This window comes from Pseudopipra pipra, chromosome 6, assembly GCF_036250125.1.
Source record: "Pseudopipra pipra isolate bDixPip1 chromosome 6, bDixPip1.hap1, whole genome shotgun sequence".
NCBI classification, from domain to species: domain Eukaryota; kingdom Metazoa; phylum Chordata; class Aves; order Passeriformes; family Pipridae; genus Pseudopipra; species Pseudopipra pipra.
The window spans coordinates 59,225,929-59,239,559 of NC_087554.1; the positions used below are offsets into that span (position 1 = coordinate 59,225,929).

At 44.6% G+C, this 13,631-nt stretch overlaps 1 protein-coding gene across 4 annotated transcripts in view; it reads right to left on the minus strand.

Annotated features, from left to right (window-relative positions):
- Nucleotides 1-13,631, minus strand: part of SYT16 (synaptotagmin 16) — a 130,268-nt gene that overhangs the window by 76,977 nt on the left and 39,660 nt on the right. For 2 of the 4 annotated variants that reach the window (XM_064659425.1, XM_064659427.1), the window contains exon 2: nucleotides 657-833. In XM_064659425.1, the coding sequence (XP_064515495.1) occupies nucleotides 657-833 (177 nt within the window). Of the gene's footprint in view, nucleotides 1-656; nucleotides 834-13,631 lie in introns of those variants that run through there. The other 2 variants (XM_064659424.1, XM_064659422.1) reach the window with 1 other exon arrangement.

The window sequence follows — 13,631 nt, forward strand, 5'->3', positions numbered from 1 at the left end:
TGAACCACTGAGGAGAACTTTTAGTTGGGAGGCTTCTGAGGTCTCTTCTTGGCTGATTATTTCAGTGATTATAAGCTTATGACACACAAATTTACATAGAAAGACATAAAGAAATTACCAAATTCCCAGTTACCATCATTACCGCAATGGATGCGTTTTTGATGGCTGAGAAAAATTAAAATGTTATTTCTGTAACACGGTAAAATTCCCAGTTATTTTGACTCCAGGACTCATGGGTTTACCCGAGACATGTTTCCAGAAAACAACAAACACATGAAGGAGTGTGTAATAGCTACTATAAGAAAATCAGGACATGCAAACCCTTTGCGAGCAGAAAGGCACTGTCGTTACTCAAAAATGTTCACATTTTGCTCTTCACTAGATAAACAAAACACTCCCACAACAGACAGAGCAGGGAGTGTGCTTTTTTCCCCAAGTGTTGCCTTCCATTTTTCAAGAGATTACTCCAGACAACAAAGATAATGGGAGCATATCCATATGATCGACTCTGGGAGGTTACTATGGACTGTCCAAAATCCTGCTGTTTTCCACAAACAACCTGAGAAAGAGCAAATGGGTCTGTCTCTGTCCTCCCAGTGATCAAAGCCTCAAGAAGATTCTGTACATCAAAGGCAGTATAATACTGTGATACTTACCAAGGCCTTCACAAGCTCTGGACTTCTCTTTGTAGTGTTTTCTTTGCCCTTGTTCCAGGCATGGGAGCCCACCTCTCTTTTCAAAGCAGAGCTTCTTGTTGATGAAGTGGAAGAGGACAGCAGGGAGGATAATGAAGGCTCCAACTGCAGACAAAAACCCAATGGCCCCAGGAGTAACTAAGAACAGAAAGTCAGAAAGAAAACATCAGCACAAGCGGGAAAACTACCCAGAGGAAGATGTGGTTTAACCACAGCTGTATCCATGGCTCTGCTTTCCCATCCTCTCCACAGAAGAAACAGAAATGAAATCCAGCAGGACTTGGCTTTGTGTGAAATGGATGCAACATCTGCATTGGTTGAGTCTGTTGAGAACATCAACAAGGTACATAACATATCAGACTTCTTTCCAATTAAGGTCTTGATTTCTGCTACATGATGAACTGTAACACAGGAAAGACACTGATTTTAATAAACTTTAGAGTGAATGCAGAATTCCACCAGCTTCAACAGTGACACTCTCCCTCTATACTGCAAAAAGGATGCAGCTGAGAAAGGGCAGTTGGTCATTAAATATTTCTACACAGCTAGAGGCAAATTCTCAGGGGAGACTGCAGGGAGGATTAGCTTGGGAAGGTGAAGGCCCCAACACCTCCATTTCAATTTGTGTATTTTCTTTAAAACCATCAGATTGCACATAACGGTAATCACTAACTTCATTACATTAAGAACAAGGTTAATGTATAGCCTATGATCTTCATTCAACTGTTACTTTACCCTTAAGTAAGAAGTATATTACCATACTACATAATTACCATACTACATAATTACCATTATTTTCTGCAAAAAACCCCAGCCTCCAGCTAAGGTAATTCAGTTGAGCTCCTTGAGTGTCAGATTTGGCCACAGGTAACGAGCACAGCAGTTTTGCACTAGCTGGTGCCCTAGCCCTGTACATCAACATCCCTATGTCAAACTGTAAAGAAACAATCTGATTTCAATTTATCATGTTCTGCCTGTGCCACTGGGTCTGCAACAAACCGCAGGCGCCAGCAAAAAGCTTTTAAAGCCATTTCACCTCTCTCACACATATCAAAATGCCAAAACAAGGGACAAACACTACATACATCATCTGATGTGGGTGGCAAGGGCACACGTGTCAAAAACTTTCAGTGCCATCTGCAAAAAAAAAAAAAAAAAAAAATTGGCTTGTTATTCTGATAATTACTTCACCAGGGAAGGGGTGAAGTTCAGCTGTTCAATTCAAGTCAGAGACCCCATAAAAATGAAACATCAGCAGCATCAGTGGCACACCAGGGATGCCTGTGATTACAAAGCTGCAGCTCGGATGAGATGAGCAGGATGAAAGGATGTAAACAGCGCCAGACCTGCCTGTGAAACATCCCACTGGGAATTTACAAGACTTGACTCAGCGAAAGACTTAGGCTAGAAGAGCTACACTGTCTCCAGTTACAGCCTTGATAGTGCACAGTAGGACGACAATCTAGGGGATTTAAAAAACTAAATTAATACCAGCCAACTCTCAACTGGAAACAAAAATCACCAATGCATAGCAGCGGCCCACATGAAAAACGGATGAGTGGTTGGGACTGAACCCAGAGGAATATGTGTTACACAAACTCTGGAGGTGGCTGTGACCTTTCTCACTCCAGCCTAAGGGAGGAACAGAAATATGCACTGAATTGCAGCAGCTTAAATGACAACAAGATCAAGTCTGCATTTCCATTGCTCTCTTCTGCATGGGTACAGACACTTCACAGAATCAAAGAATGGTTTGGGGTGGAAGGGACCTTAAAGACTATCTCATTCCAACCCCCCTGCCATGGGCAGGGACATCTTCCACTAGACCAGGTTGCTCAAAGCCCCATCCAACCTGGCCTTGAACACTTACCCAGCCATTACTTCTCTGACCTCCTTGTGCCTCACCAGCACTAAGCAGGGTCCATGAAGACAGTGGATCTCCTTGCCAGCACTGAAATTTGATGGCACATCTCCCCTGGATAATTTGGCAGGCACATATCAGACCCATTTTCCCCTCACACATCAACCCAGGGAGCAGGGCTGGGGATGTGAGAGTGGCTGAGTGATACATCAACTCTGACTATTTTCAGCTGCTGAAGTCACCATAAAGTGGCTGCTGGAGCCAAGTATAAATCAGAGGAGATGAGTGTAAATTAAAGTAGCCATAACTCCAGAATATACTTGAAAGCCTGGCTGAGTCCCATCACTGACTTGTCCTATTTTTGAGCATAGCATATGTAGGAATAAGGATTATTATGCTCTACCTTGCATATAAAACACATGGATCACCACGTCTTGTGAGTGCAGATGCTCACATGTGTGTGTCTGTGTGTGTTTCTGTGTGTGAAGCTGCAGCAGGGATGTTGCAAACTGACATTCATGTGTTGAAGGCTCTATGTGAGTGATTTCACTGCAGAGGGTGTGATATAGAGGGGTGGCAAGGATGCCACTGTTATTATTTATTAAACCCTTCCATGAAAATCTCAGTGAGCCCAAGGAGACACCAGGGTTTCCCCTTCTCAGACAGAGCACATGCAAGCCACTAGTCTTCTTAAGCACAAATTGTTCAACACATGCTCTGAAATGCTACACAACCCCCAGCTACAGAAATCCTCAAAGTGTCCCTTTCCCCAACAGACCTTCACAGTTCCTTGCAAAATCCCAGAGGAAAAAGCAGATCTTTGACTAGACCAGGCATCCTGAAAGAAAGTTTGGAGACAAATTATCGCCAGCTATCTACCAGCTCTAAAGGAACTCAGAGTGGCACAACAGTGTTATTGCCTGTCTAATTCTTGTTTCCTGGTCAGCTACAGAGGAACAAGAAGGTAGCAGCTCAGTGGTGCAGGACCTGGGACAACCCTTCAGCCTTCCCTTACTTCTTGGGGCAAAAATTTAAAAGGCATCTCCTGTCAGAGCTCACAAAAGGTCCAGCATCAAATTCCAGCAGGAAGCTTTCAAAGCCAAATACTAACAACTGTCCACACAGAGGCAGAGTTTTTGGGAGCACAGACCCTGCATAGACCCTCACTGTACAGCAAAGACAATCAGCCTGCTACCAACAAGGGCTGGGATCCCTCACTCACCTCCCTTCAGTGTAGGCACCAAGCAAAGAGGAAAGGTGCCCCAGAAGGACCACATCAGCTCTGCCAGGAAGTGACACCTCCTGCAGAGATGGCTCCTGCAGCAAAACCATAGTGTCCCTCTCCTAAAGATGGTCTGTCTGACTGGGAGGAGGTGGCTGGGACTTCTGCAGCACGAGGCATAGGAGCTCATACATCCTATCTCACAGGTTTATGGAGAAGTTTCCTTTTCTCTCACTCACATTATCCGTGCCAGATACTAGAAGTTTGTTCCACGCTGTCTCTGAAGGAGGGCTGTGAGTTTGCACCTGAGCACTGTGTCATGTACGTGGGTAGAAACGCTAAAGTCTGTGCACCTGGCTCCAGCTGGAAGCTTGTATCCCTCTGAGAGGGGAGTCATGCTGGCTCTCTGCTCCTGCATCATCAAGAGGAAAACATGCTGCACCTGCACACAGTCCTGACCATTCTCAGCTCTCCTCTCAATCCTCAGCTGCAGGGCTTTCTCTGCAGAATTGAAACTCTAGGATAAGTCTACGCCTGGGAAATAACTGTAAATTTGATCTGGAGTAGAGCTCTGTTTTGGCTTGGGATGTCTGGGCCTGAGAAAGTGTTGAGGAAGAAAAGCAGCAGAAATGCACACAGGTAACACATGTCCCTTGTGTTACAGCGTTGCTGGAGTGTGTCAGAGTTTCTCACACAGGTAAAATGTCCATCCTTACAGCAGTGGATGACAGACTGTACCTGAGAGCATGAAAACGAGACAGTAACGTATTCAGCTCTTGGTTCAAACCCTGGGCACTCAAGACCAGTGAAGGAGCCAGCCACCACATGCCTTGGGACATAAACAGTCCATTCAGCCAGAACCCTCTCCCACTTATCCATTTTGAAGCTAAAAAATTAATGCCATAGACACCCTTGTGCAATGCCATAGAGGATCCACACATTCTGCTGCTCCAGGTGAGAGCACAAGCCAAGAAACAGTTTTTGTGCTCCTGGCAAGTTGAGGGCACAGACTTCTGTGTGTACACTGCTCAAGAACAAACTAGATGCACAGTGTCAAGGGCCCCAGGGTAGAAAAGAGAAGATCAGAAAGGGAAGTGAGGTCAGCAGATCTGACAGAGGACACTGGGACCACAAGGCATCACAATGCTGTTCCTGCTCCAACCTCTCCCTCAAAACTACCTCCAAACTATGAGATTACCTCAGGGAGAGTCTGTCTGGAAGAGCAGGAGGGAAGTACTGGCCACACCATCACATACATTGAATCCAGCTTGGTTTTTGGCTCGTAGCAGCTTTCACAGCAATTCTGCTACCAGACCTTGCCCCTTCAGACAGACCAGGACCAGGGGAATGAATGCAAGAGGCATCACAGGAGATTCACTTGGGGAGCACGCAACTAGCAAGACCTTAATCCATTCTGCTGTACAAGGGTTAAATTTTGCATAAAATCCTATTCCAGACAATAGTTCTTTAATTTCATTTGATACCAAACTTCCTGAAAAATGAATGTTTACTGGTACTTTTTAATTATGAAAAAAAACAAACAACAAAAACAAACAAACAAAAAAAACCCCCCACCAAACCAAACCATAAATTGTCTGTTTTGCTGTCTGTGCTAATTACATTTCATTATATATTTGGAGTAAGCTATGATTTTCCTGCTGGTTCCCATGACATTTTTCATTATCAGCCACTAATTGTCTAGCATGCTCACTGCATTGTGAACCAAGTAGGCTGATGCGTGGGCAGAAGTTCTAGCAAAAGCTGCAAGGCAGTACAAGTGTACATTATTATTATTATTATTATTATTATCACTATTATGATGTATTAGAAAGTTTCCACCTACTTGCATACCTACCCATCCTCATCCCTATCAGCAGTGTCACAGCGCAGCAAAGCTCAGGAGTCCATCTGTAACCATCCTTGTGCTTAGCCAGGCTTAGCAACTACTGAAGGAAAGTTATGAGGGATGAAATGGTGACAGCAGCCCCACTGCAAGGACAAGCTCCCCGCTGGCTGCAATGGAAACACCAGGCAGGTTTCTCAGTCACTTCCTCTACTCCGTGCCCAAAGCATGTGGGTATCAGAATCTTGTCACTTTGCCCACTCACAAGCTGAGGCCAAGGTTATAAAGGAAAACAGTGCCATATGTGGATTCCTAAAGCAACTGTATAGCTAATGGAATCTTTCTGAGAGAGCAAGACAGAATAAAAGGTAAAGGTTTTCAGGAGCCACAGCTAACACTGTATCCATCATCGCAGAACCTCTGACAAATCTGTATCTGTGCAAGCTCAGAAAGTGTCATGAATGGTGAAGCTACTCCTTGTGTGCAGCATTTCATAAACTCAGAGGGAACCTGTGGGTGCCGATTCCTCGCACAGCAAACTGCCGGAACAAGGAGCGCATGACCACTGCTCGTCCTTATCAGCCTCGGACAGGTGGCAATTCTATTCATGTGCACCACACACACAATACACAAACACTTCAGAAATAAATGTGTGTTTTCACAGGATTGCAGCTCTCTCCTGATATCTATTTCGAAGGAGACAAAGCCCGACCCTTCCTAACAGCACTGTGAGGGAACAGTTGTATAACTCCCCCTCTTCTCCTCAAGGTGATCCACAAATACATTATCAGAAACGCAATCAGACCAACATTCAGTGCTGTAGCAGAAGTGAAATTCCCATCCAAGGCAGGAGGATTTGTCCTGAAACGAGGCTGTTTCACACACTTTATTTTTATGTGCTGATTTACAGATAGCAGGAATGAGGAGGTTCTCCAGACCTTTTATATAAGGAATATGAAGAACTGAAAGGCACTTATGACCTGACGATACCTTTATTTACTTTGACTGCAAATTTTATCTGATCAAAGGGTGGAAGAATGGTCTCACTTGTATCTGCTGCTGGTGTATTTGTAGGTCATCTTGAGAGACTTAAGCTCCCCATATGCCCTATGACATAGGCATGCATTTTCAAAGGTCTCAGAGACACTACAGCAACTTCTTCTCCCTTTCTTCTACAACCCACAGAACCCAAACATCTTACAGGCTTCAATGCGTTTATCCCCCCAGCAAAACAGAGGAGGAGGGAATTGCTAACACAAATGCTCCACAGAAGGAGAGCTATTGCACAAACTCAACCCGAAATAGTGGAAGTTAGACACAAAAGAACAATCAAGAAAAGTCACATCCATCTACACAGGCACTTCAGTGTTTAGAAATATCTCACTTTTTGCCCCAAAGCTGAGGCTACTGAATAGAACATCCACAGTACCTTCCTAGAGGTGGCACCATGGTGACAGTAATGGGACTATAGGCATCTCTCCTCAGTCACATTGGGTCACCTGAAAGCATTTTTTTCCCTAAAAGCCTTAGGGATGCAATCCAGTAGAGGTGTTTGACACCTCCAGGCTACACTGAGTTCAAGGGAAGGCACATCAGACACACCAGGACACTCAGAGTCAGTGGCATTTGGCAAGTGGTCTCACCTAAGAAATGGGAGGCCTGAGATAAATTATCCCTTAAACCCACATTTTCCTTTTCCCAGTATCGTGTCTAAGGTGCACAACTAGAGGAGGGCACCCTCCACCCTTCAGGCTCAGCTTGGCTTCCCCTTATGCAGCCTGTTTTGGGGCCAGCAGTAGTAGTAGTAGACTTAATTTTTCTCAACCTGCTCACTGAGGCCCAAAAAAGTCAGACTCAGACTTGAATTCTCAGGATGTAGTCTGGGCTTCACAGAGAACCTGCCATAGATAAATGACCAAGACATAAACACTGGAAGGGCAAACCTCAGAGCATCCAGCAGCAAATCTATGAGAGCCGCAAGCCAGCAACAAGGAGGGCCAGTTTCCAGAAAGCTTTCCCTGAGGTCAGATTTTTCACCTTACAAAGGGTGCTCTGTACTTTACTCTGTACAGCCCTGTGGCAGCACTGTTTTCTCAGCAGCAGAAATGCCATCCTGGCCTTGAGCAATGCTCTTGGTGACATTTGTAACCAAGCAGACACAGCTCTGAAATATTCTGCCTTCAACAAAAGGTATTTTCCAATTAGAGAAGATGAATTATTAGTTTTGCTGGATGCTTTTCAAGCAAGTGTGGAGCACTAGTTCAAGTCAACAGCAAGAACACAGTGTTTGCAAACAATGACACCTAATGTCCTGCATCCAGAAGAGTCCTGGCTCTCTCCCCATTTCTCCATCTGTAAGGACACACACCACAAATATAGATGGAACAAGGGAACAGAAATGTGTCACTCTGTCTAATGGAGGTCATTCTAAAGGGTGATCCAGAGGCTCATTATCAATCTTAGTAATAACATTAGAAATGGCTCCGGTTCAGCATGGTATTCAAAATTCATTGAAGTTAACAGGGCCAGAGAGACAGAATTTGAGCAGCACAGCACTTGAATTGCTGTTCATGAACTGAAAGCTGGTTCCCTCCATGTCAGGGCTGAAGAGGTTCAATGCACGAGGAACGTCACACCCTTCCAGGCCTTGGTCCTCCTGTACCAGCACTGGTCCCTGCCAGGATTTTTCTCAGTGTTGGGCCCACAGCTGAAATAATCACAGTGAAAGCTGCAGCCTCACAACTGTTTCTGTCAGTTCTTCTCCAGAGCAGTGGAGAAAAATTAGAACCAGGCCGGAAATTACTTTCCTATTCCACAATCTATGAGATACCCTTACACTCAAGTTTGCTGTCATTTCTTCTCTGTCTCAGTGTCCACCCTAATCTCTGAGCTATGCTCAAATTCTCAGTTTTGTACACTGGAACTATTTTCTGTTGTAAAAACAGGCGTCACACAAAGCAGTGAGGTGACTAACTTGGAGGTGAAAACTTTCACCTATGATGTAGGAAAGCAAGAAAGAGGCAGTAGTAATAACAAAAAATACAATTTGAAATAGATCAAATGAAAGAAAGACTCTAGTCCCTAAAAGCCAATCTCCTGCTGCTTAGGGCTCTCATGTTAGAGGTGAGACCTGTACTTAAATTCAAGTCTGAATCAAGCAGGACAGAGACTTGAATTTCCCTTTCCATGTGTCCTTTGATTTGGTGTCCAACCTCCAGAAAAACTACTGCAGTAGAAAGGAATAGCTGTTTTTTCTCACCACCGCCACGCTCTGCTCAGAGAGGAATTCCATCCTGAAAAAGGACACAACTTGGGTCTAGGAAAGTTTTTTTCAGGACGATCCATTTCTTAGAAAAAGTTATAGCTTAAACAGAATTTAATTGTCCAACAAGAGCTCATTTTCTCTGAAGATTCTCATCCTGCTCTCCCCATAGTAGATCATGTTCCAGGCTTGTTTTCAGCCATGGTACAACACAAAGCTCATAACCTGATACCCTTTTGTCATAGCTGACACTAACACTGCCATACTGATAGAAAGGGAAGACTAGGGCTGTCAGTCTGCCACCTTTCTTGAACACTGAAGTCATGCTTTTTTTTCTCCCTTTTCCTTAAAGACAACTTCTTTGTTGCCATGGTACCACTAATGCAGTATTTTGAGACAGGGAAAGAAGATAACTGTGCATCAGCACAGTGACACATCTATCAACTGCCATTCTCTCAGGAAGGGTAAATAAGTAAAGATGCCAATGCAGACTTTTAAAGGCTTCCCCACCCATTTAAATTTTTCCCTCTCACATACAATTCACTGTCTATAAAGTTCATGCCTTGGTTTTATTACAGAGAAGGTCAAAATTTATCTCATAGCAAGCAGTGTCTAGAGATATTTTTTAATTCCTTCTCTTCTCCCTGTGCTACATGACACCAGCTGAGGTGCACACTCACAAGAGAACAGCACCTGTATGTTCAGAAAATGCCAGCCAGGCTCCCCATGTTAAACCACACAGTGACTGCTTTGCAGTTCTTGTTTGTACAGTGATTTCTTCCCGAACTAACAAGGTACCCACTGCTGAGCACAACCCACATTCATCTCAACAGCAAGAGAAACAAAAAGGAGCGTTCCAATGGTGTCTCCCATACACCACCTTCAGCTCACCAGGTGTGATACTGTTTGCCTTGCAGCCTTGGAGTCCTCCCTATCACTGCCAGAATTACTTTTAAAAAAAGCCTTTACTAACTTAGCAAGTCAAGGCTTGGACTCAGTACAATGGCATTTCCCTCCTTGACTGTGCATACAGGAACATTGAATCAGGTCCCTTCCAAAATTTCAAAGAAGGCTCTGCACGCTGCTTGTTCAATTTTGTTATGTCAGTAAATTCAGGGAACATAGTGAGAGACGCCCACATCCCAGTACACTCCCTGACTTTGGGTCCGGATCAATGAGTAGGCAACGACAGACACAATGACTCTCAGCACAAGCCACTGCCACAGTGGCATTCACAGTGCTGACAGGATGAGATTTTTCATCCCCCCAGAGGGTACAAAAGGAGGAATAATGTGATGAAATGAAAACTTGTATAAGCTGAATTTACCAAGCCTTCTGCAACAGAGAAGAGAGCAAAGAGCGACAAGCAAAGCAGTGACAAAAGGTCAAACTGAAAGGATCTCTGGTATGAGTCAAGAATTAAACAGTGAGCACAGAGTCCTCCAGCAAATAAAAGTATTTTACATTTGGGAGAGAGAGGAAAGGGGAGAAGAGGGAGGAGAAAGGAGGATCTCAGCTGCTGTTTCTCTTATTTGGGGACATAATAAAGAATAAGTTGTCTCCACTCAGCACTGAAGAGCTCTCACCTCTTCAAAGAGGAATCTAATCGGGATCTTTATGCTCTCATGTACTTATTTTTCTCATCCACAAAACCTTGTTCTTAGTTTCACCAATTTGACCCAAGGCACAATGACTCACCACAACAAAAGGCTGGACAGCAGCTCTGTTTTTTTGGTGTTTTTTTTTTTCAAAGACCTAAATAAACCCTACTCCATCAATTGACCAAGGACGATGCAACAGCAAACCTCTCACTGAAGGCTGTGCGTTGCCTTGGCAACCTGTCTGATCTCCACTGCTCCAGGGACTGGAAATGTTCTGCCAACAGGAGGTTTTAGCTAATCAAACCAAATCTCTTAATACTTAGGCGATTTCCCATCTGTGGAGAGCAGGCCATGTGCCCATGGAAAGCAAGGCACAGCCCTGGCTCCTCCTTGACCTGTAACTCATTGGCTCTTTGCAGGCCAGAGACATCTCCAGACAGGTTCCAAAGGAGATGAGGGAGTGGCAAGAGGCCACAAGGTGCTCTCTGCACAGCAGCTCACGCCTGCACTCAGCACATACCTGGCTGTATGCAGGGAAGACAGGCAGCAGGACAATGGGCAGCTGGACCCTCAGAGGGGCCACACCCCAACCCCTGACCTTCGAAAGAAAACAAAGTTTCCAATATCACACACTCCCTACAGTCCTGGTGCTGCTTGTTTTGAGCCTTCCGGAGCCACTGCGTCCCTTTTTCAGCTCCCATTTAACACGTCCAGATAACAGCAGTGGCAAACTGCTGATCAAAGAGAAAAAGTGGGACAAGTGTGTATCCCTCGACCTTCCTAGATCAGGGACTGCTGTCAAACGTCAGCGCAGAACACCTGCTTTATTCTAAAACTTCTAACTGGCAATGCTAAAAGGGCAGCTTTAGTGCCTAATTTTGCCTTGAAAGCACAACCAGTAATTGATTTTTTTTTTTTCAAGTAAAAGCCAGACCAACCTTTATACATTCCACTAAAGGTTTCCAGCCCCTGCATTTAAGCCCAGCCACAAACACAGACGATCTGTCTGGCATTTAGCAAACCAAGGGGCCATAAAAAGAGGCATGAACATCAGTGGGGAGAGAGTAATGTTCTACAGCCCTGCTGCTGCTGAGGCAAGAAGTTCTGTGTGGTGGTGATGAGATTCACATCCGTGAAAAGCCCACAGTTACCGTCTAACAACCGTGAGAGCTACATCCCCTAAAATGGCTGTGGCTGTGCCCTTTCCATGTCATTGCCAAAGGAAATCAGGGTGTTAGAGCAGTAGACTCAACTTTGGCATTCAGGCTCTACTTCCCCTCCTGGATCATTCTTTACTGCGTCTCAGAGGACACCAATCTACCACTCTCTGAACCTAAAAGCCACAAGTCCTACACTGAGTTTCATTCCACGCAGGTGGTTTGTTGCCAGATTAACTTCTGGTATTGCCACAATTGATAAGAGGGATCCTTAGGTATCTTTCATCCTGATACAAAGGATGTCTGCACAGGAGATGCTGCTCCACCACACAGCTTCCTGGGAGCTAGGCTAGCCAGCAGCCTTAGGCTCCAGCTCTTGAGGAACAGGATGGAGGAATTGTTGGTATATAACAGGGAGCCCTGAAGCGGAAGGCTGCTGCTCATAAAGCAGGGTGTGGTTTCAAAGAAAGAGCGTATTGTGGAAGATTTCTAGGCCTCTGGTATCGACCAAGTGACCCACGCCCTGGGAAAATATGTTCTAACAACAACCAAAGCCATTAAAACAAATGCTTGGAGGAAAAAAAATGTCAGTGGTTTCTAGAGTCGTGTATTTAACCGAGTGAAGAGCTTAGAAGTACTGCCACTTCCTCCCATGGTACTGTGAACATTTCTCTATCCACATTAGTGTAACAAACCAGTTAACCAGTTACTAGGGCTGCATGGAGAACACTGTGAGCTGAAGTCATCATTCAGATAACCCAGGGCTCTGTGAAGGGAAAAGCAATGAAGTCCTGCAGGCATAAGGAAGAGGGAACCAGAGCTGGTTTTAAATGGCCAGGAGACCAACTGACTACCTATGTGTGCTTTCCCAGTTTATTCTTTCCTATATCATGCCTTCTTCTATTCCAGGCACTCCTCAGTCTTCCTTAATCTCACCTCAGCCAGAAATTGAAAAGTGCAGCGGAACTGAATCAAAGATTGGTACTTATGCCCAAAATATCTGCCTCTACAGGCCATGGAAAGTCAAAAGCAGAGTGGTCACTGATTTGATGGGGAGCAGGAATGGTCTCAGAGAAAACAAATGTTTATGATGTAATCCTCCCTCAATAATTCTTTTGTAAAAGCGACGTGCAGGGCAGGATCCCAGCACTACAAAACCTGCAAGAAGGGCCTTCTCCAGATGAACACGACCACAGCACTGTCTCAGAGGATTTATTTGCGTTAACAAGTTTCAAAGCATCTACCCAGAGCTTCTTTCAAGCTGTGACATCTGACTGTTCTCAGGGATAAATGGAGAGCCATGCCACTTCACAGCCAGAAGAAGAGAAGGGGGGGGAGGCAGATAGAGGCGAGTGTTAGCCAAAACAGATGCAATGGAGACAGACTAAAATAGATTCCATGTACTTCAAGGGCTTCTGCAGTGCTGATGCTCCAGCCCAGCCCACGTGTGCAAACATTCTGCAAAACACTTGACATAAAAGACCACAAGAATAAAGTTCAGCATGTTCCTGGGATGTTTTCAGACACACTGAAGTCAACCTATGAAGTCTATTTACTACTTTATTTTCATCCCTTCAGCTGTTTTCTCCCACAGCCATCACACTGAGTTCCTTTTTTTTTTGAACCAACCTCAGTCACAAATACGTGCAAGCACCCGTGGCTTCCCTTGCACAGTGATCAGATATGCCCTCTGCTTAACAGGAGTGCAAATACTTTGCACTTTTGTCACTCATTATGGATCCAGAATTATGGTCTTACTACTGCTTTACAATAAAATCTGATGTTATAGCAGGAAACAAAACAATGTAAAAGCAGAAAAGAGAAGACTAACTCCTACTTCGTTCCTCTCAATTTCCAAGACCTTTATATTTCAAGAAAACCAAAGCAGCCTGCAAATCCAAGTAAGAAGTGAGGGTCACACAGGGTTTGCTTTTCAAACTGTAATTGTCACCAAAGTAACAAAACAGGAAAGCTATCTTCTCACCAAGAA